Source organism: Mobula hypostoma, chromosome 10, assembly GCF_963921235.1.
Source record: "Mobula hypostoma chromosome 10, sMobHyp1.1, whole genome shotgun sequence".
In the NCBI taxonomy this organism is placed as follows: domain Eukaryota; kingdom Metazoa; phylum Chordata; class Chondrichthyes; order Myliobatiformes; family Myliobatidae; genus Mobula; species Mobula hypostoma.
The window spans coordinates 81208453-81235010 of record NC_086106.1 but is presented as its reverse complement, the minus strand read 5'-3'; the positions used below and the strand labels follow the sequence as shown (position 1 = coordinate 81235010).

The window sequence follows — 26558 nt, the reverse complement described above, 5'->3', positions numbered from 1 at the left end:
AACCAATTTGTAGAAAATAAATCAGCACGTACACTGATGCGCATGTCACACATGAGCACACAAGTGCCAGCGCAAGGCTTCATGGTCAAGGTAGTCTTTCTCGGGGTAAACAAAGTGAGAAAGTTGGCAACCCTATCCCACTCACCCCCCCCACCCCCCCTGGTCCGCCGGCCGATCCGCAAGAATATTGTCAATGTTAACCCGGTCCGTGGTGCAATAAAGGTTGGGGACCCCTGATTTAAAGAACCAAGCCACATGCCCTCCCAACACCATTGCTTATAGCAACATCTTGTATCTCATCTCCATGTACAGTTTCACAGAAGTTATTTTACTGGTTGCAATCCTATCTATCCACACTTCTCAGAATGACTCAATAATTTCAGCAAAGATACATCTCTGATACCCATAGGCTAACCACTCATGAGGTAGTTTCACAATGGTGTTCCTCAGATTATTTTTGCTGGTTACCTCTCAATGCTCAGGCAAAATTAACATACAAAATCTATAGCAGCTCAATTTACACTAGAAAACTTCAATCCAGTCTCCGTCCACCTTGTTTCCTACTGGCAATCTACAAGTCACGGTTATAAACATATGCACGACTGTAAAAGCAATGGAGTCCGATCTCACTTCAAATGACTGCACTACGAATCTACAACCTTTACTTTTCTTGGGCATCCTAAGTCAATGTTTTACTGAAAAGAACCAGAATCAATATCACCAGCATGTGTCATGAAATTTAGTAACTTAGTGGCAGCAGTACAATGAAATACACAACGTAGAAAAAATGTTAAAGTATATGTGTATATTAAATAGTTAAATTAAAAACAGTGCAAAATCAGAAAATAATAAAAGTGAGGTAGCGCTCATGGGTTCAATGAACATTTAGGAATTGGACAGCAAAGGGGAAGTAGCTGTTCCTGAATTGCTGTACCTCCTTCCTGACTTGAGAACAGGGCATGTCCTGGGTCTTTAATAATGGACGCTGCCTTTCTGAGACACTGCTTCTTGAAGTCTTGGATACTATGGAGGCTAGTACCCAAGATGGAGCCCACTAATTTTAAAACTTTCTGTAGCTTCTTTTAGTCCTGTGCAGTAGTCACCCCCCATACTAGACTGTGATACAGCCTGTCAGAATGGTCTCCATTGTAGGTCTGTAGAGGTTTGAATGTTTTAGATGACAAACCAAATCTCCTCAAACTCATGATGAAATATAACTACTGTCTTATTTTTTTACTAAATGCAATTGTGAACAATGAAATGCTGATCAAGTCAACTAGTTCCCAAAGAGAACTCTGATAGGCCGATCAGATGGTTCACTGCTGCTCAGCGATACAACACAAATGGGTCTTGCCTTCTTTATAGCTGCATCGATATGTTGGGACCGGGTTAGATCCCCAGAGAGCTTGAAACCAAGGAGCTTGGAATTGCTCACTTTCTCCACTTCCAGTCCCTCTATGATGATTGGTTAGTGTTCCCTCGTCTTACCCTTCCTGAAGTCCACTATCAGCTCTTTGGTCTTACTGGCATTGAGAGCAAGAATTGTTGCCGCAACACCACTCAACTAACTAGTATATCTCGCTCCTGTACGGCCTCTCATCACCATGTGAGATTCTACCAACAAATACTAGTGTGGTCCAATATATTAGAACAGAGTTCCCATTATTCAGAAGGTTTCTATCTAGGTGCACCACTTACTTCACCGTGTCAAAAATCAATGCAGCACCCTGCTAGAGGGGTGAAACAACAACAAAGCTACTTCAGCCACTGTTCAAGCACAAATGCTAAGAGGCAGAAATACAAGGCTTCCACTAGTTAAAACTATAAGAATTTCTAATGATACTGTATCTCTAATACAGCAGAAACCATCCTTGTCATTTAAGTACACTGATACATGACAGTAATGGAGCTGCCTTTTCATAGTCAAAATTCTCCAATAAGTGGAAGTGTTGTTTGTGAAATCACAAGCCAACGCGGATGACTCGAGCCAACTAGATGACAGGGCCAGAGTCAATATTGGTAGACAAGGCAAAAATGTACCCATACTGCCTCAAACTTTATTAACAGGACATTTTATTTTAATTTACCAAGATTCTTTTTTTTTCTTAAAAAAAAACCCTAAAGTCTGCAAAAAGTTAGAAAAATATCACAGGCATCTTTGACAACCTTAGAAGCCACAATTCACAAGTATTTTGATATTGAAATCAGCCCCAGTAACACAAGAGATCATGCAGATTTAGAAAATTCTGAGCAACACATAAAACGCTGAAGGAACTCAGCAGGTCAAGCAGCATCCATGGAAATTTTTTGGGCTGGGATCCTTCATCAAAACCCAAAATGTTGACAATTTTAATTTGTGATAGAAACAACAAAAAAAGTGCACTTGCCAACCTGTCAATTAATTGAATGTCTAATTTTCTACCTTCCTTTTTCCCTTGAAAGCATGTTCGGGGGTAAAAACAGGATAAGATGTTAATATCCCTTGTGCCAATGGGTTGTGAGCACCTGCTCAAGGCTGCCTTGATGCTGGGAGTGGCGCAGGGTTGACACGCAGGGGTTGTCAAGTGGGCACCCTCCTTACTCTATGATTGATCAATTAGCACACGACATCTGCAGAGAGCTCGATGATGTCTTCTGGCATCCCAGCGTCACCCCCCACTGGTTGTGTCCTCCCACTCTCCTGATACTATCTTGGAGCCCAGGGGAGATCTTTTTGCTTCATCTGAAGCCACTGACTGCCTCTGATAGTTTGCCACGGAGTCTGACCATTGATCACCAACTCCTTCAGCTGTTTGGTGGTGGATATGGCTATAAATCCCCTACAATCCACTTCCACAGGACAAACTTTGGTTTTCCAGCCCCATTGCTGAGCTGCTGGATCTGCATAATACTTATTCATCTCTAATCATCTTTCTTGGATCTATTATTATGTGTAAATACAATCTATAATCTCATTCCAGATGGCCACTGAGGGTAAAGCATTCAAATCCAATCATAATTCAACATCTGCATAAAAATCATTTCACAGCCAGAGACACTGGGATCCAATCGAGCTATAACCAAAGCAGGTATTTCTTCCCACTTCCTTTATTTGCAGGTCCAACAGTAATGCAATCCCTAGAAATAGGCCAAATCAGCTGATATTTCATTTTGATGGGATTTACCGTTGCCTATCAGCTGATACATATTATATTGGCCTGTTGGAAAAGTGAAGTCACACATTTGTGCATTGATGTTGGGAGTGGCACAGGGTTGGCACGCAGCGGTTTTCATGTGGGCACCTTCCTTCCTCATCAACAAATGTTTTGAGCTGAGGGCCTGTGCAATTCTCTTAGGTCATCCTGAGTCTAAACCACTCACTGTAGAACATGTACATCAGTTAAGTGTCCATAAAATAATTTAAACCCAAAGAATTTATTTTTCCACACCCATGCCTAACATGATGAATTTTGCTTCTGTACCTTCCAGAGTCAGTAACCATTAAATGTAGCAATTAATAAGGCACATGCAAAAATAATCATTTTGCTTGCATGAACATATGTGAGAACACTAGCTAATATCATTTCATCCCCAGAACAATGGGTACTAATGCAGAAGTAGCACTAATATCACTACTCTATCGAGTTCATAAGTAGGTATTGAATATTGATCCTCAGTGGTCATATTCTCAAAGGTTTATTGCAACTTAAGATGCAGTTCACTTACTATACAAGTTTAACAATACGAATCAAGATTTTCATGCTACAAGTTTTTCTTGTTAATTTTGATGTGTATATACAATTCAAACTATCCATTTTATTACAACAGTGTAATTTTAAAAGTATGCAACTAGAAATATTTCAACCATCAATTTAATTTTTGATTTTAGAATAGCATCTGGAAGGAAAACTTCCAAGTGAATCACTAACAGTTCTGTTACTATGATATCAGACTATGTTTGGCTCCTGCCAAGAATGACTACTTTCAAACCCTAACACAAACAGCATTTGGCCCATCTAGTTATGTCAACCCTCAGTTTCCTGCAATCTGCTCTGCTGCATGCCTATTAACTCTTCCTTCTCCCACTCCACCTGCCACACAAGCTTTTTTATAGCTAACCTATCAGCAGTAAACGATGGGAGAATAAGATTTGGTTTTTAAATTTAGCAGATTTTAAAATCTGAAATACACCAACAGAAGGATATCAGAAACACATTCAATGGCAAATTTCACAAAGGAATTTAAGAAGCACTTCCCCTTTGAATCAGAGATCAGGGACTAACGGACTAGGACCAAGTCTCTTGTGTCTCCACTAACTAGCTGGTCCCATTAAAAAGCCTCATGAGCATAATGGTTGAATGCCTCATTCTTAGTTTTATCATTTTACATTCCCACCTCAGCCAAACCAATTATCAAAGAAAGCTGTTCAATTCAACTGAAGTACATCCTAAACAGGATATATTAGACGAATAAGCATCAGCCATAAATAATGTTTAAAAACAACAATCCTAATGAACTTCTCAAAACTTTCAAGGAGATATGTTTAAAATAGTTTTTTGAAATCTAAATATGGCCATGGAATTCCATTGTTATTAACCATATGCTGAAAAGAGAGTCAATCCAACAGAAGACTGTACGAATAAGGTTGAATAGAACTTTACAACTGTATTTAAAACTGCATGTCCAGAAAATGTATGCCACAGTCATTTTAGGATGGTCTATATTGATGACTGACAGATCGTTCTACAAAATGTTCACTCAGTCAAGAAAGAATGTGGATGTAGCATAACAGGTGTACATCAATTAAAATTTCCTTGTTTTTTTCTGTCAGAAATTGGCATTGCTGCATTTTACATTTAGAAATTGTTACTGTTTCAGTCTTTTGTTCATCTCTGATAGGTGTCTTCAAATATTGTTACATGTACCATATCCAGAGATATTACGCCAGTGCATAAACCTTATCCACTGCATACACAAGATAACATTCTTCTGTGTCAAAATAGCATTCGTTTTTTAAAAAAAGTTGGACTTTGGCAGAGTTGAAAAAAATCAATTTAGTTATCAAATATATCTCACAAAATGCTGAGGAACTCAGCAGGTCAGGAAGCCATCTATGGAAACGAACAGTTGACGTTCCGAACCCGAGACCCTCCATCAGGACTTTAAAGGGGGCATAAACCAGAATAAGGTAGTGGGGGGGGGGGGAACGAGAGGGAAAAAGTACATCGGGTTTAGCGTATATAGAGTGCTGGCTGATCAGCCTGGCATTGTTCATTTCTTTTCAGCTGGACAGTCCCATTTACACGCTCGTTGTCCCATAGAAAGGCGTTGAACAATGCAATTCTTTTTTAGTTGGTTCCCTTTCATAACTATAGAGGTTTACTCTTAAACCTGTTTAAACCTATTAAAATTACATTGCAAAAATTCGAAAATTAAATACAGAAACCAACTTCAGGTATTATTTAAACATACAGCGCGGAAAATTGCGATTCCGAATATACCAGACCTCCCCTCCACAGAATATTTAAAAGGGTTAAATGCCGCATTACAAACACAAGTAATACTCTAACGAGAGTGCCGGTACGAAAATGGTGTTTTTGGTGCTGCTGAATAAATTCCCTCACTCTGCCACACCGCGTTTATGACAGGGTGAACGCCCGGTACATGAGCAAGTAAGCCCGGCATTTTCGGCAGCCGTGCAATCCTCCTTTAAGTGCAGCCAGGCTGGCTCGGAGCCCCAGTTCCTGTCTTTGTGAGTGCGGAGGCGGGCGCTTGCGGCAGCCGCCCCTCGGCCCGGGGACCCACCCTCGCCCTGCACCGTGCAGGAGCTGGGAAGGGCGGTCACCGCTCCGGGAGAGGCGGACTGTCGGCGACGACAGCAGGCGGTGGAACTGGAGACAGACTGGGAAACGGGGCTGGGTTTCCCTCCCTCCCAACCCGTGGCTCGGGTCCGCACTTACTTTCTCCACCTCCGAGTGCATGGTACCGCTAGCGTCGCTCTGTTTGCCCGTGGCCGCTCCTCTCCTCGCTGTCTCCTCCCTCGGTCGCTGCTTGTTTCACTGAGCTTCCTGACGGGAGGGTATTCTCATGGCCTGGGACTGGATGGGTGTGTATGGGCGTGGGGAGGTAAACAGGACGGCTGGATTAATGAATATATATATATATATATATAAATGAAAAGGCCGACCTTGCCCGGTTGTCTATCGAAACCAGCTGCCTTCCCCTAACCCCACCCTTGCGGCAACGCCCCGTCGCTGTTTTGAGCACCACGCACTCGGGCACCGCCTCAAAGCGGCAGCGCCGGCGCCTGTTCGGGTCAGATTCCCACTGATCCCACGAGCCTCTCCTTCACAAACGGCCAAACTATACGCCAGTGTTACATTGGACCTTTCGAAAGTAAATGCCAACATTGAAATATATTTTGCCCAACAAGGGGGGAAAAATCACTGCTTTCCTTTCTGGTTGTGTTTAATTTGCAGTGAACCATGGAACGTAAGCAACCTGTCTTCATCCTTCAGATCTGCTGTAGGCGTTGACTGACAGATACAGGGTGGGGTAAGCTACAACGTGCTGAAACCCTACTCCAACCAAAGGAAGTGCTGCATTTTAATGATATAATATCATTGTGCACCGGGAGAATCCAATATATTAAAAACACAACATGGCGTGAGAATGTTGAAACTATCCACTTTAATCCCTTTTCCCACACATTTTGCTTTATATTCTTCAAATGCTTATTCTGTCATCCTTTAATGAGCGTGTTCCCATTAAAATGGTTTCACCCTCACTCACTTCAGTTTCCTCTTTCAGATCTTTCTTAAAACGTACCTACTTAATTCAGCTATTCCCCCCCCACCCATGTTGCTTCAAAAGACACTTGATGATTTAAATAGATGTTGAAAATCTCCACACTGAAGTATTTTACCAGTCAAGATATATTTCGTAGAAGATGTCTGACTTCACATTTCTCGGCAATGAGTGACAGCTGCACCTTATCCCATTTGCCAATTTTCTTATTCTGTAGTCTTGTAGCACAGACTGCTCCAGAGGAACCTAGTTACACCAGGCCGTAATGGCATTAAGATTTGTGGCAACTTGTCCTGTTTTTTGTATTTGTCTGTAGTTTATTTGGAACACATACCTTAATTTTCTAAAAACGGCCACCACATACTTTTGTGATTTCTACAACAAACATTTCAATCAAATCATGCATGACTTCCATTTATATTAACCAGCTTTATTTTTTTAACAAACCCTAGCAATTTAGTTATAGCAATGCCTTTGTGATATCCCCCCAAACTGGGTTACTTTCTTGGTTAACACACTTTTTTTCATGATGACACGTCTTCTTTAAGTAGCATCCTGTGAAATGGTTTGACTCATTATCCTCAATGTAGCTCGCATATTACTGGGTCCTATTTTTACTTCAATTTGGTTAAAAAAAACTGCAAAATATTTTCCTGAGTGTCTCTGTCATTTCGCTCTCAGGACCAGGAAGGTTTCTCTCATCTTCAGGAGTTCACTTTCTTAGCTATCACTTCTAACATGCTTAAAATGAAACGAAATATCTGCTCATAAATAGGAGATGGTAACGATGTAAGTGATGACTGATAATGAAAAGTAATCAATTTGAAATATGAAGTTTCAGAAGTATGGTTTTTAAGGGACTAGGCTTGATCTAAGGAGATGTAAGGAAAACGTACAAAAATGAACTCTTTTTAGAAATGCAAACAACAGGAATTCTGCAGATGCTGGAAATTCAAGCAACACACATCAAAGTTGCTGGTGAACGCAGCAGGCCAAGCAGCATCTATAGGAAGAGGCGCAGTCGACGTTTCAGGCCGAGACCCTTCGTCAGGACTAACTGAAGGAAGAGTGAGTAAGGGATTTGAAAGTTGGAGGGGGAGATGCAAAATCTCCCCCTCCCCCTCCAACTTTCAAATCCCTTACTCACTCTTCCTTCAGTTAGTCCTGACGAAGGGTCTCGGCCTGAAACGTCGACTGCGCCTCTTTTTAGAAATACTTCCCACCAAGTTCAGATTCCTATTATTAAGAAAGAAAAATAATGGAAGAAAATGGGCAGGACAGGAAATAACTTAGAAAATAAAGGAAGAAAAGGATTGTGGATGGTAGATGATGATAAATATGAAATCAGACAAAAGGAAAATAAACTGACCAGAAAAAAAGATGTAGGAGATGAGCTTATTAAGTAAGGAATGTCAAAAACGTAGACTATTTTAATCATTAAATTTGCAAGATTGAGTAGGATGGTCTAAAAGGTGGTCTGCTCTGATATATGAATTCAATCTATCGAATATATCAAATAAGTCCTTTTCTCTTTTTACACAGAACTGAACTGTTCTCCAAAATATGATTTTTTAAATTTCTAAGGTTGGAATGGAGCGGGTGCGAAGTAGAACTCAGGTGTTGCAGTAATTAATCAACTGAGGAAGTTAAAGGGAAATGTGGTCCAAATGAGCTTCAGAAATATACATTTCATTCACATTAATCACCTTCAGTGAGCCGTTTCATAAAAGGCAGTTCTCTGAGGAATGGCTAGGGATCAAGTAATAACAAAATTTGAGATATGGTTCATAGGTAACCCGGTAGAATCCACCAAACTAGTGTCATTTGGACTGGAAGGCATCCTGAGAAACAAGTTATGAAACAGCAGGTTAGATATGGCACTACAAAAGACAATCATAATCGGTTTTAGAGAGATTGGTCAAAATAAAAGTTGGTGCATTATAACTAAATCTGAGCTTTAAATAAGTGACGAGGCCACATTGAGAAGATCTGCACCACTAGATAAATTCCTGAAAAAGGCAGGAAACAGATGGAAAAAGAACAGAGAAAATCAAATTGTCAGAGGTTCATACAGAATAAAAACAGGTTAGTTGGCCCAGCACATCCACGGCAAGTGTTGCGCCCATGTCTATTAATCCTACAGCTTTCCATCCATTGGCAGTTCAAATGCATTCAAATTGATAATTAAGTGTACATAGTCCTCATGGCAAAGACCATTGTGTGTAAGGTAATAGTAAAACCATTGTTTGTAAAATTATTTGCAACTGGATACAGAAAGAAATCTGTCCAAGTGATACAAAACTGGGAGCAGTTTCAAACTGGAAAACATAAGCAAACAAAATACTAACAGGTTGAGAAAATGCACAGAAGGTTCTGAATAAGTTGGGAGAATTGGTCATTTGCCAGCTCAGTGTCATTCCAATGTTATTTAGCACCAGTTTTCCATTTGGAAGAGCTTACACTGCATGTTTGAAGCATTGTGTGATTGGATAGTGAATGCAAGTAATCAATTAATGCATTCCCTTTTCACCTATTTTCATTTTGGGCAAGATTATACATTCCAAGGACTCTCTTAACCAAAAATATATCACCACAAAATTTGTTTTGCTTGACCCATGGTTAATGCTGGTTCTGCTTTGCTGCTAATATAACATCCATTTCACATGTGTGCTATGCATTGCATAGCTAAAGGCATTGGCAGATTTGCAAAATAGGCTAAGCCTAGTAGTACCTAGTAAGGTAGGGACATGTTCGGCACAACTTTGTGGGCTGAAGGGCCTGTATTGTGCTGTAGGTTTTCTATGTTTCTATGTATATCTAGCACACATCTCGATATAGGGAAAACAAGAAAAGCTAGTTGGCAACCAGCATACACTCATATTGTAGACCAATCCTTCAGTTAATGTGAACTACAATACAGATTGGGTAAAGATAGCAAATTTTCTTACCTGAAATAGTAAATCAGGGTGAGTTTTTACAACAAACAATGTTATTTGTATTATTCCAGATTAATTGCGAGAACTTATGATACAAGAGACTCTGCAGATGCTAAAAGTTTGGGCAACACACATAAAATGCTAGAGGAACAAATCAGGTCATGATTGCACATGTATCTTTTTGCAAATAACTTGTATAAACTCCAGATGTACTGTCAATAAGAGATTTCCAATCTCTCAGTATCCATCAAACTTTTGATCTTAGACAATAAACTATCGCCAGTATCCTTGCTACAGCCGTGATTCTTTCATTCCATTGTACTTTTTTACGCTATCCATAGTTCACCTATGCGTTACAATGCACTTACTGGGTGACAAAGATAATTCAATGATTACGTGGAGAATCTGCATGATTATTTGCAGTTGGCAAACAGGGAGGCAAGCAGGCCATTGAGGTTGGAGACTTGCATAATTGGCTGATAAAGTATTCAAATTTGTCATGCCTGGTGTAGATTAATATCCTTGACATCATATAGGCAAAGCTATTAAATAATCAGCTGAGGCATAGGAGGAGGAGGATGTTCAGAAGAAGCAAGAGGAAATTAGGCACCCCCTTTTCAGCTAGATATTCTCAAATATATCAAATAAGTATCAGTGACCACAATCTTAGCTCACTTTTTACCAACATGAGATTCAGCCCTTCGAGCTGCATTGCCCAGCATCCCCCAATTTAACCCTAGCCTAATCATGGGGCAATTTACAATCACCAATTAATCTACCAACTGGTATGTCTTTGTACTTTGTGAAGAAACCCACATGATCTCGGGGAGAACATACAAACTTCCTAAAGACAGTGGCAGGAATTGAACCCGGGTCACTGGTACTGTAAAGCGTTGTGCTAACTGCTACGTCACTAATTCCTTCTTTCACTGACCACCTGAGTATTTACTTGTGATTATGTGACAATAAAACCCAAGTCAAACTAAACACTTGTTTCCAAATTAAATGTTCAAGTTATGTCATATTGCACAAATAAATTCAACTAATCTCTCTCAGCTGCATTCAACTGTCCTGGATCTCCAATATGGTTTCAGAGGAGTGACTGCAGCATACTGGTTGAAGCCCGCTGGCTTGGGTGGAGGAAATAGTGGCTAATCCTGGTGGATGATCTTAAGCAACCCTGAGCCTGGAAGATCTACCGCACAGTTTAACAACCTGGCTGTTGTCACTGGAGCAACACCAAAAATGAAAATATAGAAGTCTTTATTCATCACAACAAACAGGCATCATTGTTTATACACTCTTGGTAGAGGCTCACAAACCTAAAGATACATCACATTTTTATGCCATTAAGATCAAAGGTAACAGTTGGTGATTCAATACAATTTCAATAGTTACAGTATAAGGAACACATCGTTTCCTTCAATATTTTGCTTCCTTTAAATGACATACCTACAGTGACAAATGCCTCAATCTTCAAACACCTTTGTCACAAAGTATTTCACACAAATAAATTCACATTAAAAGCTTTTGGGGGCAGAAATCCCAGACACCCAAAATTAATGTTGTTGGGGCTGTCTGTGAGTACACTAATATCAGAAGTACATGGAAACTATTGACTGCCCAACCCCGTGACAATGTTTGATATGCTAAGTGACAACATCCATCTGGACTACCAGCTTCAACTCAATCACAATGGTGCAACTAACTTAGCCCATGTTACCCGGTTTGATGCAGGCCAACCAACACAACAAGAAATCTCTGCCATCAACCATCCATTTAGACTAAATCTACATTAATCCCATTTTTGATTCTCCCCACATTCTCATCAACCTTGCCCAGATTTTACCACTCATCTACACACTAGGCACAATATACAGTGGCTAATTAACCCACCAAGCCATGCTTCTTCCAGATGTCAGTGGAGAACTGGAGTACCTTGCAAGTAACTCATGTTTACAGGGACAACATACAAAGTCCATGCACACAACACTCTAGTTCAGAGTTAAACCAGGTGTCTGGAACTGAGGCAACAGTAAAAGTCATAAAGTCATTGAACACAGATATAGGTCTTTCAGCCCAACTCATCCATGCTGACTAAAGCACCCACCTACACTAGCCCATCTGCCATATTCCTCTAAATCTTTTGTATCCATATACCAGTCCAAATGTTCAAAGTACATTTATGATCAAAGTATGTATACATCATACAACCTTGAGATTTGTCTCTTTTGTCACAAAACAAAGAAACCCCAAAAGAACCAGTTTAAAAAGACCATCAACCGCCCAGTGTGCTGGGAGAAAAAGAAAATCATACAAACAATAAATGTAAGCAAATAGCATTCAGGATAAAAGTTTTACAAGAGACATGAAGCCGGGCATCACTGTGGCCGCAGCAGGTCACAGTCTCAGTTCAGTGCAGAGCTGAGTGAACGTTATATAACAGAGAGCAGAACCAGCCCACCCCTGGCCTTCGGTCCCGACACCCTGAACTTTGCAATCTGCTTCGGCACTTATATCGTCCAAGCGTTCTTGCTCTCAGACAACTCTGGGGCTTGGACCTTGCCACTGTGATTCAACCCATACTTTTAAATATCATGGTTGTACTTCCCTCAAATACTTTATCTGACAGCTCATTCCATATATCCACACTACCATCTGCATGAAGAAATTGCTCCAGGTCCTTTGGAAATCTTTCTCCTATCATCCTAAACCTTTGCTCTCTTGTTTTTATTTCTCTTTCCCTGGGGAAAATGTCTGTGTGCATTCATCTTATCTATGCCCCTCATGATTTAACTCACCTCAATAAAGTTACCTCCTTAATCTCCTACATTATAAGGAATGAAGTCATCCTGCCCAGCCCTTCACTATAATTCAGATCTTCAAATCCCAGTAATCCTCTCATAGACAAGAGAAAATCTGAGGAAGGGTCTTGGCCCGAAACGTCGACTATTTTCTCCTTTCCATAGGTGCTGCCTTGCCTGCTGAGTTCCTCCAGCATTTTGTGTGTGAATCTTCTCATAGATTTCCTTTACAACTTAATGACATTGTCCCTGTAACCAAAATTGTATTCAATACTGCAGTGAGGCTTCACCAATGTTCTGTACAGCTGCAAGATAGCATGTCTGCTCTTACACACCATGCCCTGACTAATGAAGGACAGCATGCCAGTCACCTTCTTCATCACCCTGTTCTCCTGTGACGTCACTTTCAGCTAATTATAGTGCTGTACTCCTTGGTGCCTCTGTCTCACAGCACTCCCCAGGGTGCTTCCATTCACGGTGGAAGTCCTGGTTTGACTTCCCAAAATGCAACATCTCACACTTATCTAGAATGTAACAGCAGTTACCAGACCTCATCCCACTTACCCAGCTGATCAAGATCCCCCTGTAATTTTAGATAGCTTTTTCCACTGTCCACAATGCCATATATTTTAGTATCATCTACAAACTCTACAAACCATGCTTTATACATTCTCATTCAAACTGTTTATATAAATACTGAACAACAAATATCCAAGCACCAGTCCCTATGGTACACTGCTAGTCACAGGCCTTCAGTACAAGAAACTACCAACAACATCACCCTTTGGTTCCTACCAATCAGGAATCTAGTGAGCTGGATCCCTAACCTTTCAGACTAGCGTATCATGTGGGATCTTCTCAAAGACCTTGCTGATGTCCATACACAACATCCACTGCCTTTCCTTCATCTATCCTTTTGGTTTTGTCTTTGAAAAGCTCTAACAGATTTGTCAGACATGAAATCCCATGCACAAAGCCATGCTGACTGTCCATAATCTGACTTTGTCCATCCAAATGCTGGCAGATGCTGCCTGTTAGAACTGCCTCCCTTTGCGATTCCCTGCCCATTCTTCCATCCCCACCAACCACACCCTGTCACGTGCCGCTTTCCCATGGAACTGCAGAAGATGAAACAGCTGTTGTCTCTCCTCTTCCCTTCCCATCATCCAAGGATCCTAACAGTCATGCCAGGTGAAGCAGTGAATCACTTGTTCCTCTTCTAATCTAGTGTCCGGCATTTGGTGTTCATGACATATCCTCTTCTACTTTGAAGAAACCAGATACAGACAGGGAAACCAAATGGAGACATACAAGACGAAAGGTGGTGGAACTTGGAGTAAAAAAAACATTGTAAAAGCTCAGTAGATCAAGCAGCTTTTCTGGAGGCAAAGGGGTAGTTTATATTTCTGACACATACCCTGGTATCAGTCATAAACTACTCCTGGAGCAGGATGGGTAACTGTGTTCCTTTTTCATGCTCCACCTTCCTCTCCTATCAGATTCCAGCATCTTCAGTCCTTTGTCACTTCCACCTATCACCTTCCAAATTCTGGCCTCTTTCCCACTCACCTCCATTCTCCACTGCCTTCTGTTGATGATCTCCCTCACCTGGATCCACATATCAACTGCCAGCTCTGGCTCTGCACCTTCCTTTCAGCTCTTTTTTCTCAGTCCAGATAAAGTGTCTCAAGTTGAAATGCTAACTATCCATTTCCCACTATAGATGTTGCCTGAGCTGCCATGTTCCTCCAGGCCTTTAATGTTGCTCTCACTTTGAGTGGAGTTTTTGATCCCAGCTGGGGTGTACAGGCACTGGAGAGAATGATTAATTATGCTGCACGCACTCCTTATGCGAATGAGCAGGTGACACAAAGTTGATCTATCACTAGTACCAAATGCAATGGACAAGGATTGACATTACATTGTGATCCACATCGAGTCCTAGGGTTTAGCTCCTGCTTCATGGCAACTTTGACTTAATTAGCGATCCATCATACACTGATGAATCACTAACTCCTAAAGCAATTAATTCCCCATTATTTCATAAAATAACAACAAAAATCATTTCTCTGATGTAAATTTATCTTTACCTTACTGAACCTTTCCCCTTCCTTTTTATCTTCTCTATCTCCTGATAACTGAAATTGTCTCTGATCATTTATTGTACATTACTAACAAATGCAGCATTGTTATTGTCAAATAATACTCCAGTAGGAGACATGCTTCATGTTGATAATCTTTCACGTTGCCTCAAATATCATACATACATTCTCTAAGACTTTATGATTATAACCCTGAATGCTGTAAATATTCGGAATCTATGTGGGGAGCACCACTTGAAATTTGGTTTCCATTGCCAATAAATATATTCAATTGCTTTGCATAATCTGAATCATAGCTTTTTCAACAAATGGCGAGTCAAGGATGTTTAATTACAAGAATGCTTCGATGTAATTTGGTCACCCTCATACCGATTCTTCATGCATTTTTTGTACTTTTGTATTTTCAGGACTGTACTAAGACTCAGCTCTCTCCAGACAGCACAACCCACTATCTAAATGTATTATTCCATATCCAATGCAGTTTGGGATTTGAAAAATAAATTCAACAAAGAAGGTGGATTATTAAAAGGGAACTTTGATTCCAAGTACACAAGGACAATTTAAGAGAAAGTTTGGATTGAACAGAAAAGGTCAGAAAGGAAAAATAAAAAAAAGAGATATCACTTAAAGTCTGACATTTTTTTAATCTCCCTGAAAAATTAAAAGCCCCAAAAAAATTCATTCTTGTAATATTTAATTTATGGTGACTTAAAGGTTGATTGCCAGTCATTAATATTCATCTAATTGTTGAAAAAGCCTGTAATGATAAGACTTAATGTTCTGTTAACCTGCAAAACAGCAAGTTCCTAAAACAGTGTCTAGAAGAGAGTTGCTATATTCTGTGAAGCTAATGGCAGAGCTAATCAGATGGTAACTTCATATAATCAGATATATCACTGCTTCTTGTGTCCTGGGCACTATTTGCTTTGCTACGTACTTCGGGAAATCTCTAATATTCTGCCATCTGATTGTTCAGAAATCCCAGTTATAAACCTAATCCTAATGGTTCAGCAAGTATTTAGCTCATCAGGTGCTTATTCCAATGCTCTCTCAAACACACAGGAGCCACAGATACCAAGATTTTTTGAACACACTGTGTCTTGGTTCCCAAGCTCCCTCAAGCACACTGGATCCCAGCACCCATGTTTCCACTAACACACAGAGGTCCCAGATCGAAGGCACCCTTAAATACACTGGAACTCCAGTTTCTGAGGTCCCTCTAGCACTCTAGGGCTCCGTTCCTGAGAACTTTAACATATCAGGGCCTCAGTTCCCGAGCTTCATCTGACACACCAGGGCCCCAGTTCCACTAACACATTTGGCATCATGGTTCCATTTAAAGCCTTTAAGACCACACTCCCCTTACAGTCATCAAGGCCACAGTTCACACACCTACCTTTTGTCTCACTAAGGGTCCAGATTCCACCTGTGTCTGTTTCCTGCACCTCCTTGAAACTCATGTTGTAATATCAAAAACAGAGTAAATTAGAAACATAGAGGGATCAAAAGAGGAGAGAGTGAGCAATTTCAAGTTCCTGGGTTCAAAATCTCTAAGGACCTAACCTGGTCCCAACATGCTGATGCAGCTATAAAGAAAGCAAGACAGCGGCTGTATTTCATTAGGAGTTTGAGGAGATTTGGTTTGTCACCTAAAATACTCGCAAACTTCCACAGATGTACTGTGCAGAGTGTTCTGACTGGCTGCATCGCTGTCCAGTATTGGTGTGAGGGGCTACTGCACAGAATTGAAAGAAGCTACAGAAAGTTGTAAAATTAGTCAGCTCCATCTTGGGCACTAGCCTCCGTAGTATCCAAGACATCTTCAAGGCACAGTGCCTCAGAAAGGTGGCATCCATTATTGAGGTCCCCCATCACCCAGGAAATGCCCTTTGCTCACTGTTACCATCAGGAAGGAGGTACAGAAGCCTGAAGGCACACACTTAGCAATTCAGGAACAGCTTCTTCCCCTCTGTCATCCAATTCCTAAATCGACATTGAACCCATGAACACTACCTCACTTTTATTATTTTCTGTTCTGCACTTTTTTAGCTACTTAATATGCATAGTTACTTACTGTAATTGATTTATGCAAACACAAGGAAATCTGCAGATGCTGCCTGGCCTGCTGCGTTCACCAGCAACTTTTATGTGTGTAATTGACTTACTTAGTTTTTCACTATCATCATGTATTGCATTGTACTGCTGCGGCTAAGTTAACAAATTCTATGATATATGCCAGTGATATTAAACCTGATTCTGATTCTGAAATGTGTTACAGTATTAGTTGATATAATATTCGATAATCCAGAAAGACTGCCAAGCCAGTATCATCGAAGTTTCAAGCAGTTCAGGTCAATAGAGTTTTACTACATTTTTACTGGAATTTTACTGAATTGGGGCTGTGGCCTACATCTATTGGGCTCCTGAATCAGCTGCGACTGGCTTCGTGGCTGTGGATTCACTCTCATGAACTTCAGTTCGGAATGTTATTTGCTTACTATCATTGTTTGCACAATTTGTGTTTCTCTACACATTGGGTGTTTGACAGTCTTCTTTTCTATATGGGTCCTATTGAGTTTCTTTGTTTTGTGGCTGCCTTTAAGGAGACAAGTCTCAAGGTTGTATATAATATATGTAATTTGATAATAAACATGTTTTGAACATCTTGGAAGCAAATTCTTGCAGATGTTTAAGAATTCCTTGTACTATTCTAATGTTCAGTACATGGATTGAAAGCTGCCCTACTTATAATATGAAAGAATGTGAACCTTTAGATTCAATCTATACATTGACAGACGTCAGCCAAAAATCCATGTTGCTTCATTTCTGGTCAGCCATAGAGGCTGGCCAGTCTGTAGGTTAACACTCCTGACATGGGAAGTGAAGTAAGTTAAAAAATGTTAATGGTCAGAACTATTATCTTAAACATCCTTGTGCATTAGGGCAAAGTTTTCATTGCCTGTCAACTATATTGCATTGTAGGATTAAATAATGCATTTGCTCTGAGTTCAGGTCAGGAGGAAAGCAAATGCTGTGAAGTATCATGGGTAAAGAAAAATTACAGGGGAAGCAAAGGCTGTAATGCAAACATTGATAAGCTTTCAGCACCTCGTCCCTTTGTCTGCTTCTATGCTGCAGAATTGGATTGTGATGCACTAGAGGCAAAACCGTGAGAAATGACTGTATCTATGGATTTCTTTCAAATAAAGCACATTTACCTAAGTACACTTATGGAATTAAATAATTGTGTATACAGCAGAGAATGCATTGCCTTTCTGTTGGAAGCTCCTGTATATCTCTTTTACAGTCTATTTGTGCAACATGTAGCTATTTTAAATATATACATAAGTTTTCAATATATTGTTTAGTACAATCTGTTTTTAAAACAATAATTAATAATTGAAGCTATCATAATATTCTGGGAGGAGCAGGAAAGTAAATGATTCCAGGCGTCGAATTTCCATAAAATTCCAGCAAGAAAAGTGTCCTTATATTTTAAAGCCAATGTAACTGCTTTGATCTTCACTGTACTGGAATTACTAATCATTCAGTTGTAGCTTCACCATCACTGTGCAGCTCGAGAAAACAAATACAAAAAAAAAGGACAACTCATTGTGCATAGCCCTGTGTGAACTAGACTCACTTTGTTTGAGCTCTTTATGTCTCATGCTTGAGGGTGTAAACACCTCAGTCAACTTTGTTAGAGTTTAAAGTTCAACACATAGCCTAAATTAGTGAACAAAGATGGTGTGGAACTGCAGCTATTAAGGTTGACAAATTCTTGAAGATTTTATGTGACTCACTACTGCATTGGGAATGCATGTTTAACAAGCTCACCATTAATTGCAGCAAAACTAAGCTCCTGACTCAAATCTGACAATGAATAAAGAGATAGTGACTGCAAAGTTTGTTGTGAAAAGGAATACCAAACAAGTAACTATTAAACAAAGAGAGTACAAAATATTAATCACATTCTAGACCGGAGTCAGGGGAAGGAGAAGATGATCAGTGATGGTACAGCCTTTCTAAAATATAAGTAGGAAGAAAGGAAGTTCCAGCAGAAAACTTGCTACCATTGTAATGGAAATCATTCATCATATCTGTGTTAGCTCAGAGCAGCAAGATGCACTGATTAGAGAAAGCAAAAGCACATAGACTCTGAATGCAGAGGTAAACAGATTTCAAGAAAAGGTAGTGACAGTAGAGCAGTATCCAGCAGAGCAGTGTCCTAACTGGAGTGAAACAGTTACAGTAGGAAATCACAGAAGTGAAATTTATATAGCACTGAGGGAAATGAGCAACGAGGAAGCCTATTTAAACAGCACTAACACTACTAGCCATGATATTATAAAGGAAAAATTTTTCAAATTGAAAATAAATAATCAAGACAGCAATATGAATGTTCATATAATCACTGATCACTCAAATAACACATAAGCAGTGCATTAGGGATGCAGAATCAAAAAGGGTAGCAAATACAGTACTCAAAGTTTTATATCTCAATGCACGGAGTATAAGAAATAGTGTGGATGATCTTGTTGCACTATTACAGATTGCCAGGTATGATGTTGTGGCCATCACTGAATTGTGGGTGAAGGACAGTTGTAGTAGGGAGCTGAATGTTCAAGGTTACACATTGTATCAGAGGGATAGGAAGGCAGGCAGAGGGGGTGGCATGGCTCTGCTGGTAAAGAATGGCATCAAATCAGTAGAAAGGTGTGACATTGGTTCAGAAGATGTTGAATCCTTGTGGGTAGAGTTAAGAAATTGCAAGGGTAAAAGGACCCTGATGCCAGTTATATACAGGCCTCCCAACAATAGCTGGGATGTGGACCACAGATTACAATGGGAAATAGAAAATGTGTGTCTAAAGGGCAAAGTTATACTAGTCATGGGAGATTTTAACATGAAGGTAGATTGGGAAAATCAGGTTGGTAATGGATCTCAAGAGAGTGAGTTTGTTGAATGCCAATGAGATGGTTTTTTAGAGAATTTTGTTGTTGAGCCTAAAAGGGGATCAACTCTATTGGATTAGGTGTTATGCAATAAACCAGAGGTGATTAGGGAGCTTAAGGTAAAAGAAGCCTGAGGAGGCAATGTAATCGAGTTCATTTTGAATTATTGAGTTCAGCAGAGTAGCAATCGCATGAATTTCTGGGGAAAATGAGGAAGGTGCAGGATAGACGCATTCCAAAAACAAAGAAATACTCAAATGGCAAAATAGCACAACCATGGCTGACAAGGAAGTCAAAGCTAATGTAAAAGCAAAAGAGAGGGCATATAACAAAGCAAAAACTGGCAGGAAGATAGAAGATTAGGAAGCTTTTAAAAACCTACAGAGAGTAACTAGAAGAATCATTGGGGGGGGGGGAAGATGAATATGAAAACAAGGTAGCAACCAATATCAAAGTGGATAGTAAAAGCGTTTTCAAGTATGTAAAAAAAAGAGTTTTAAATAGTAAATTTCGAAATACAGGGCTAGACAATTTAAATCATTTAAAATTAAAAGTGTTGCAAAACTGAAACCAAATCCGTTAAGGACTGTTTAATAACAGGGTAGAGATTTAAATTGGAAATTTTAGCAAGTTGTAAAGGTAATGGAGCTCCTAATAATGAAGTTAAATAAAATTGATTAATAGCTTTAAATTCCAAATCAATCCAAGCTGGTTTTTGGTTCTTTTTCCTTTTTTTTCCTTCAGTTTTATTAATTATATATATACTAACTTGTTGAACTTTTGTATTTTATAGCTGTAGAAGATTACATAGAATAAAAAGATTTTAAAAATGAAAATGAAAAAAAATAAAAGAGAGATGAAAGTGGATATAGGACTGCTAGAAAATGAGGCTGGAGAAATAATAACAGGGGACAAGGAGATAGCAGATGAACTAAATGAGTATTTTGCATCAGTCTCCAATGTGGAAGACACTAGTAGTGTGCCAGATGTTGAAGGGTGTGAAGGAAGAGAAGAGAGTGCAGTTATTATCACAAGGGTGAAGGTGTTCAAAAAACTGAAAGACCTGTGGGTACATATGTCACCCAGACTAGGTGAACTGAACCCTAGGGTTCTGAAAGAGCTAGCAGTAGAGACTGTGGAAGCATTAGAAATGATCTTTCAAAAATCATCGGACATTGGCATGGTGCCAAAGGACTGAAAAACAGCAAATGTCACTTAACTCTGAGAAAGGAGAAAGGCAGCAGAAAGGAAATAATAGACCAGTTAGCCTGATCTCAGTGGTGCGAAGGTGTTGGAGTCGATTGTTAAGGATGTGGTTATGGAGTACTTGGTTACATAGGACAAGGTCAGTATGGCTTCTTTAAGGGAAAATCTTGCCTGACGATCTTGTTGGAATTATTTGAGGAGATTACACGTAGGATAGATAAAGAGGATGCAGTGGATATTTGGACTTCTAGAAGGCCTTTGACAAGGTCCCACATGTGAGGTTGCTTACCAAGTTAAGAGCCCATGGTATTACAGGAAAGTTACTGGCATGGTTAGAGCATTGGCTGATTGGTAGGAGGCAGGGAGTGGGAATAAAAGGATCCTTTTCTGGTTGGTTGCCAGTGACTAATGGTGTTCCACAGGGGTTGGTATTGGAACTTTATATACTGTATTTCTACGACTTAGATGATGGAATAGATATTTTTGTTACCCAGTTTTTAGATGAAATGAAGATTAGTGAATGGACAGATCATTTTGAGGAAATAGGTAGGCTGCAGAAGGACATATTAGGAGAATGGGCAAGAAAGTGACAAATGAAATACAATGTTGGAAAATGCATGGTCATGCACTATTTTCTAAATGGGGAGAAAATCTAAAAATCTGAGATGCAAAGGGACTTGGAAGTCCTTGTGCAGATTACCCAAACGTTTAACTTGCAGGTAGAGTTGGTGGTGAGGAAGGCAAATGCAATATTAGCATTCATTTTAAGAGGTCCAGAATACAAGAGCAGGGATGTGATGCTGAGGCCTTTTTGGGCACTGGAGAGGCCTCATCTTGAGTATTGTGAACAGTTTTGGGCTCCTCATCTAAGAAAAGATGTGCTGCCATTGGAGAGGGTTCAGAGGAGGCTTACAAAGTTGATTCCGGGAATGGAAGGTTTATCATATAAGTAACATTTGATGGCTCTGGGTCTGTACTCAATGGAATTTAGAAGGGTGAGGGTGGATCTCATTGAAACCTTTTGAATGTTGAAAGGCCTAGACAGAGTAGATGTGGAAAGGATGTTTCCCATGGTGGGGGAGTCTAGGATGAGTGGGCACTGCCTCAGGATAGAGGGACATCCATTTAATACGGAGATGCAGAGAAATTTGTTTAGCCAGAGGGTGGTGAATTTGTTACCACAGGCAGCCATGAAAGCCGGGTTGTTGGGTGTATTTGAGGCAGAGCTTGATAGGTCCTTGATTGGACACGGCATCAAAAGTTATGGGGAGAAGGCCAGGGAGGGGGGCTGAGGAGGGGAATAAAGTAATAGAGCATCAGCCATGATTGATTGGTGGATCAGATTTGACAGGACAAATGGCCTATTTCTGCTCCTATGTCTTATGGTCTTATAATCCTATCTTGATGAAGGCAGAAAAAAAGCAACATTACTTGGCAGTCAACAACAAGCAGTAGTATAAACAGTATATACCTGGCTATAGTGGGACGTGAATTTTAGATAAGATGCTACAGGAGATCTAGTATTGTTCATGTAAACAGCATCTCAAGTATATGCATCCTGTCTTGTCTTTCTGTTGATCTGTGTGTCTCTCACTGGACTATTGCTCTCCTTGTTATAATTTTCCTCCTTATTTCCACACCACTGCTACTTTGAATGCTTGACTATTTTGACATTTTGTACTCTGTTTAACCTTGGTTACACAGTCTACGTGTCTTTTGCTTTCTAAAAACAGGGCATTTTGCTACTCTGAAGGAATACAATATTGCGGAAGGATCCCTGTTACAATAGCAGCGGGGTTTCCTGCATGACCTGCTTTTTGCACCACTCTTGCTCACATGGTCTTTGAGTTCAAATATGGATGGGCATCCAACAATATATGATTATTCTGCTGGTTCAACAAAATTAGCATCAATACCACTTCAAAGATCACTCATTATATTTGTAATGGTGCAACATCAGTTTTTGCTTTTACTTTAAGATGAGGCAAGCAATATAGAAATGTAAATATCATTACAAATTACTCATATTTATTACATATTATGGCACAGGGTACAGTAGATGCCAAAGCTCATTTCCGCCCCATGTGTCTCATATCTATTATTCAGTACAATCAGCGATGGACGTCACTAAAACTCACTGAAAATACATACCTTACAGACCTAATTGACTGTAAAGGATGTTGGAACATCCCTAGGATTTGAAGGACACAATGTAGATGCAAATATACTTTTCCTTCCTCTTCCTATTTGAGGTCTTATGACGGGTGATATGAGCCGCCAGAGTGGTTTTGTGTTAAGAACATGACTCTTTGTGTGGAACGGAAACTCCTTTGCAGAAGTCTGCTTCCATAGCACCTCAATTTTGAAAGAATAATTGAAATAAGTTGAGGAAGGTTATAAACATGGTGGAGGATGCTTATTCACAAGATTGCCTTAACAGACTGTAAATTAGCAATCTTATAAGATTGTCAGCCTCTTCACTCACTACGTGATCTTTTCCAGACTGATCTGGGTTGCACTAAATGTCATCTTACTCCAGGAAATATCCATCACAATCTTATGAGTATCCCATGCCTCTTCTGGTCTGGTTTTTTAATCAATTACCTCCAAGCCAAGAGGATCATTCACCTCTTGATCTCCGGATTACACATTTTAAATCATTTGAAGATGTAAGGGTACTTCACGTGTTGATTCCATTTCAGCTGAATTCAATTGCTATTAAGCAGTAAAGTGCTTTGAGGCTAACCAGAAACCTCAGTTTGCCTACCTTGTCTGTTCAATCAGAACAATTGGTTTGATCTTTACATCACAGAATTCTTATGGAAGGTTCTGGATGAAATCACCTGTCTTGAAAATCATCTAACATTATTCCGAAGATCCAGAAGGATTTCTGATTTTTAAAAAAATTTTAGAATGTTGACATGTCTGTGTCCTTCATATTGTACAGCAATTATATCCCACCATGTCTTATCTAACCAAATATCCAGTGTTGTCCAAGTGACTTCTTATTCTCACTCTCCTTGGGTGATTGGTGCACGCAGTGAACATTTCATGCATTAAGTGATTGAACAGGTACAAGAACATAAGAAAATAGCTATTAGACCCAACATGTCTTCCCACACTTTCAAAATATTCATGGCTGTTCTACGCTATCTCATCTCACCTTGTGTGTCACTTCTCCACAACACTCAATTCATCAACCAGTCAAGTACTGATGATCTAGTCTCCACTCTTTGAGGCAGAAAATTCCATCCAGAGATTCAATTCCCTCTTCTTCTTCTTCACTTGCTTTGCGCGTTACACGCTTGGGCGATCATGGCTCTCCACGTCAAACAATCCCACACAGCATCAATGATATCTCGCACACTTCGATCTGTTAGTTCTTTCGCAGTGTCCATATATTTTCTTCTTTGCCTTCCTCTTCCGCATTTCCGCATGTGCCTTGTAATGTAAGGCATTTTATTTCTCCCTATCTGATGACATGGCCCAGGAATTTAAGTTTCCTCTCATTTAGTGTTCTCATTAAAGATCTTTTTGTATGGGCACATTGAAGTACTGTCTCATTAGTTACCCTATCTCTACTTTACTTTATTTTCGCCAAACAATTGATACTAGAGTGTACAATCATCACAGCGATATTTGATTCTGCGCTTTGCGCTCCCTTGAGTACACTTTGATAGTAAATATTAAAAATATAAATTATAAATCATAAATAGAAAATAGAAAAGGGAAAGTAAGGGAGTGCAAAAAAACCGAGAGGCAGGTCCGGATATTTGGAGGCTACGGCCCAGATCTGGGTCAGGATCCCTTCAGCAATCTTATCACTGTTGGAAAGAAGCTGTTCCCAAATCTGGCCGTACGAGTCTTCAAGCTCCTGAGCCTTCTCCTGGAGGAAAGATGGACGAAAAGTGTGCTGGCTGGGTGGGTCGTGTCCTTGATTATCCTGGCAGCACTGCTCTGACAGTGTACGGTGTAAAGTGAGTCCAAGGACAGAAGATTCGTATGTGTCTATATGATATTTTCAGCATTCTCCTAAGAAACCACATTTCTGTTGCTTCTAAGTTATTTTGGAGTTCTGGTCTTATAGTCCATGTTTCAGAAGCATACAGCAAAATTTACCAGATGTAACATTTTAGTAGCCTAAGCCTTGTTGTTATAGAAATGCGGCTGTTGGTAAAAATGGGTTTCATTTTTTGGAAGTTGGTTTTGGCAATAGCAATTATTCTTTTTATTTCTACTTAACTTCTAGCATCTTGTGATATAAAGTTACCAAGGTAATTAAAGCTGGTCTTTCGTTCAATCTCTTGGTTACCAATGTACAATTGGCAGTTGGGAGTATCCTGCTGCTTTGATATTACCATACATTTGTTTTTTTTACAGTTGATGTTTAGACCAAAATCTGCACTTGCTTGTACTAATTTGTCCAGGAGGATTTGTAGGTCTTCTGCAGCACTTGCTATTAGGGTGGTATTGTCTGCATATCTTATATTGTTGATGTTAACACCTCCAATTTTTATCCCATCTAGGTCTTCTATTTCTTTGAGAATCATTCCATTATAGATATGTTACATGCTCAAGGAGATCTGGGTTTTTTTGTGAGAATGATGTAATGGTCTTTTGGAGGTCACTTGATGTGATTTTCCCGCCGATGTGAGGTCACGTGATGACATGTGTCCTGTGACTATATAAGGGTCAACCTAGGTGATGCAGTTGGTTTTTTGAGTTTGTAGATTTCCAGGTAGAACATGCTGTATCTCCGTTTCTGTTGCGTGTTTGTTTTTGGTGACGCAGTTTAATTTCTAAAACGGTTGTGCGTTCTGTTGCAAGATACCATTATTATTTGGACTGGAAGGTTTGCTAGATGTGTTGATTTACTCAATTCCAACATTCGAAGGGAGAGTGAAGAATTCATCGAAGTGCAGGCTCAAAGGATCGAGAGAGGTCAGCATCATTTGTCAGTTTAATAAAGGATCGACTTTATTGAATCTTTGTTGGAGTAGCAACCTGCATCGAGATAACTCTTGCCAAAAGAGTAATGAGTTCATGCAAAGGTGTGCTCTCTCTCTCTAAAGGAATTTAAGGTCAATTGATTTAAACTATTTATTTTCGGCATTGTGAATCCTGTGGACAGAACCAGCAGTAAAGTTGCGTCCGTGAAGAAATCCTTCTCCAGAGAAGTCTCTCCCAATTGAACATGTAAATCTGTTGGACTTTCGAAGTTATCGCTTTAAGAACTATATCTGACTGTATCGCTTTAAGAACTGTTTTCGCATTTAACGCTTTAAGAACCAGAGCCGAGTGGCGAGTTGGTGAACGGCTGCATATTTGTTAACTTCCGGTTAAACTTTTCGTTTGTTTTTTTTCTTATCGTTTATCCATGTTTAATAAATGTTTGGTTGTTTTTATATAACCTGTCTCAATTGATATTCATTGTTGCCGTTTACGTTACAGATATTAAATAATTCCGGTGAGGCAATGCATCCCTGCCTAACTCATCTTTGAATTTTAGTCCAACTGCTTATATTACCATCAACTTTTACCGCCACCGTTTGATTCCGACATAAATTTTGAAGCAATTTTTTGTCCCTTCCGTCAATGTTTAGTTTAGCGAGAATTTGAAATAATTTTTTATGTTGCACTTTGTCGAATGCTTTAGTGAAATCAGTAAAACATAAAAAGACATCATTTTGATACTCAATTGCCCTTTCTGAAAGCATTCGTAGTATGAAAATTGTGTTCCTAGTTGCTCTATCCTTAATAAACCCATAT

General features: G+C 39.7%; 1 protein-coding gene across 3 annotated transcripts in view; it reads right to left on the bottom strand.

Annotated features, from left to right (window-relative positions):
- The window catches only part of klf8 (Kruppel like factor 8), a 190439-nt gene extending 184242 nt beyond the window's left edge, over positions 1 to 6197 (bottom strand). For all 3 annotated transcript variants that reach the window (XM_063060723.1, XM_063060720.1, XM_063060721.1), the window contains exon 1: positions 5940 to 6197. In XM_063060723.1, coding sequence (XP_062916793.1) covers positions 5940 to 5960 — 21 coding nt within the window. In that variant the 5' untranslated portion in view covers positions 5961 to 6197. The remainder of the gene's footprint in view (positions 1 to 5939) is intronic.
- Between the last annotated feature and the right edge of the window lie 20361 nt (positions 6198 to 26558).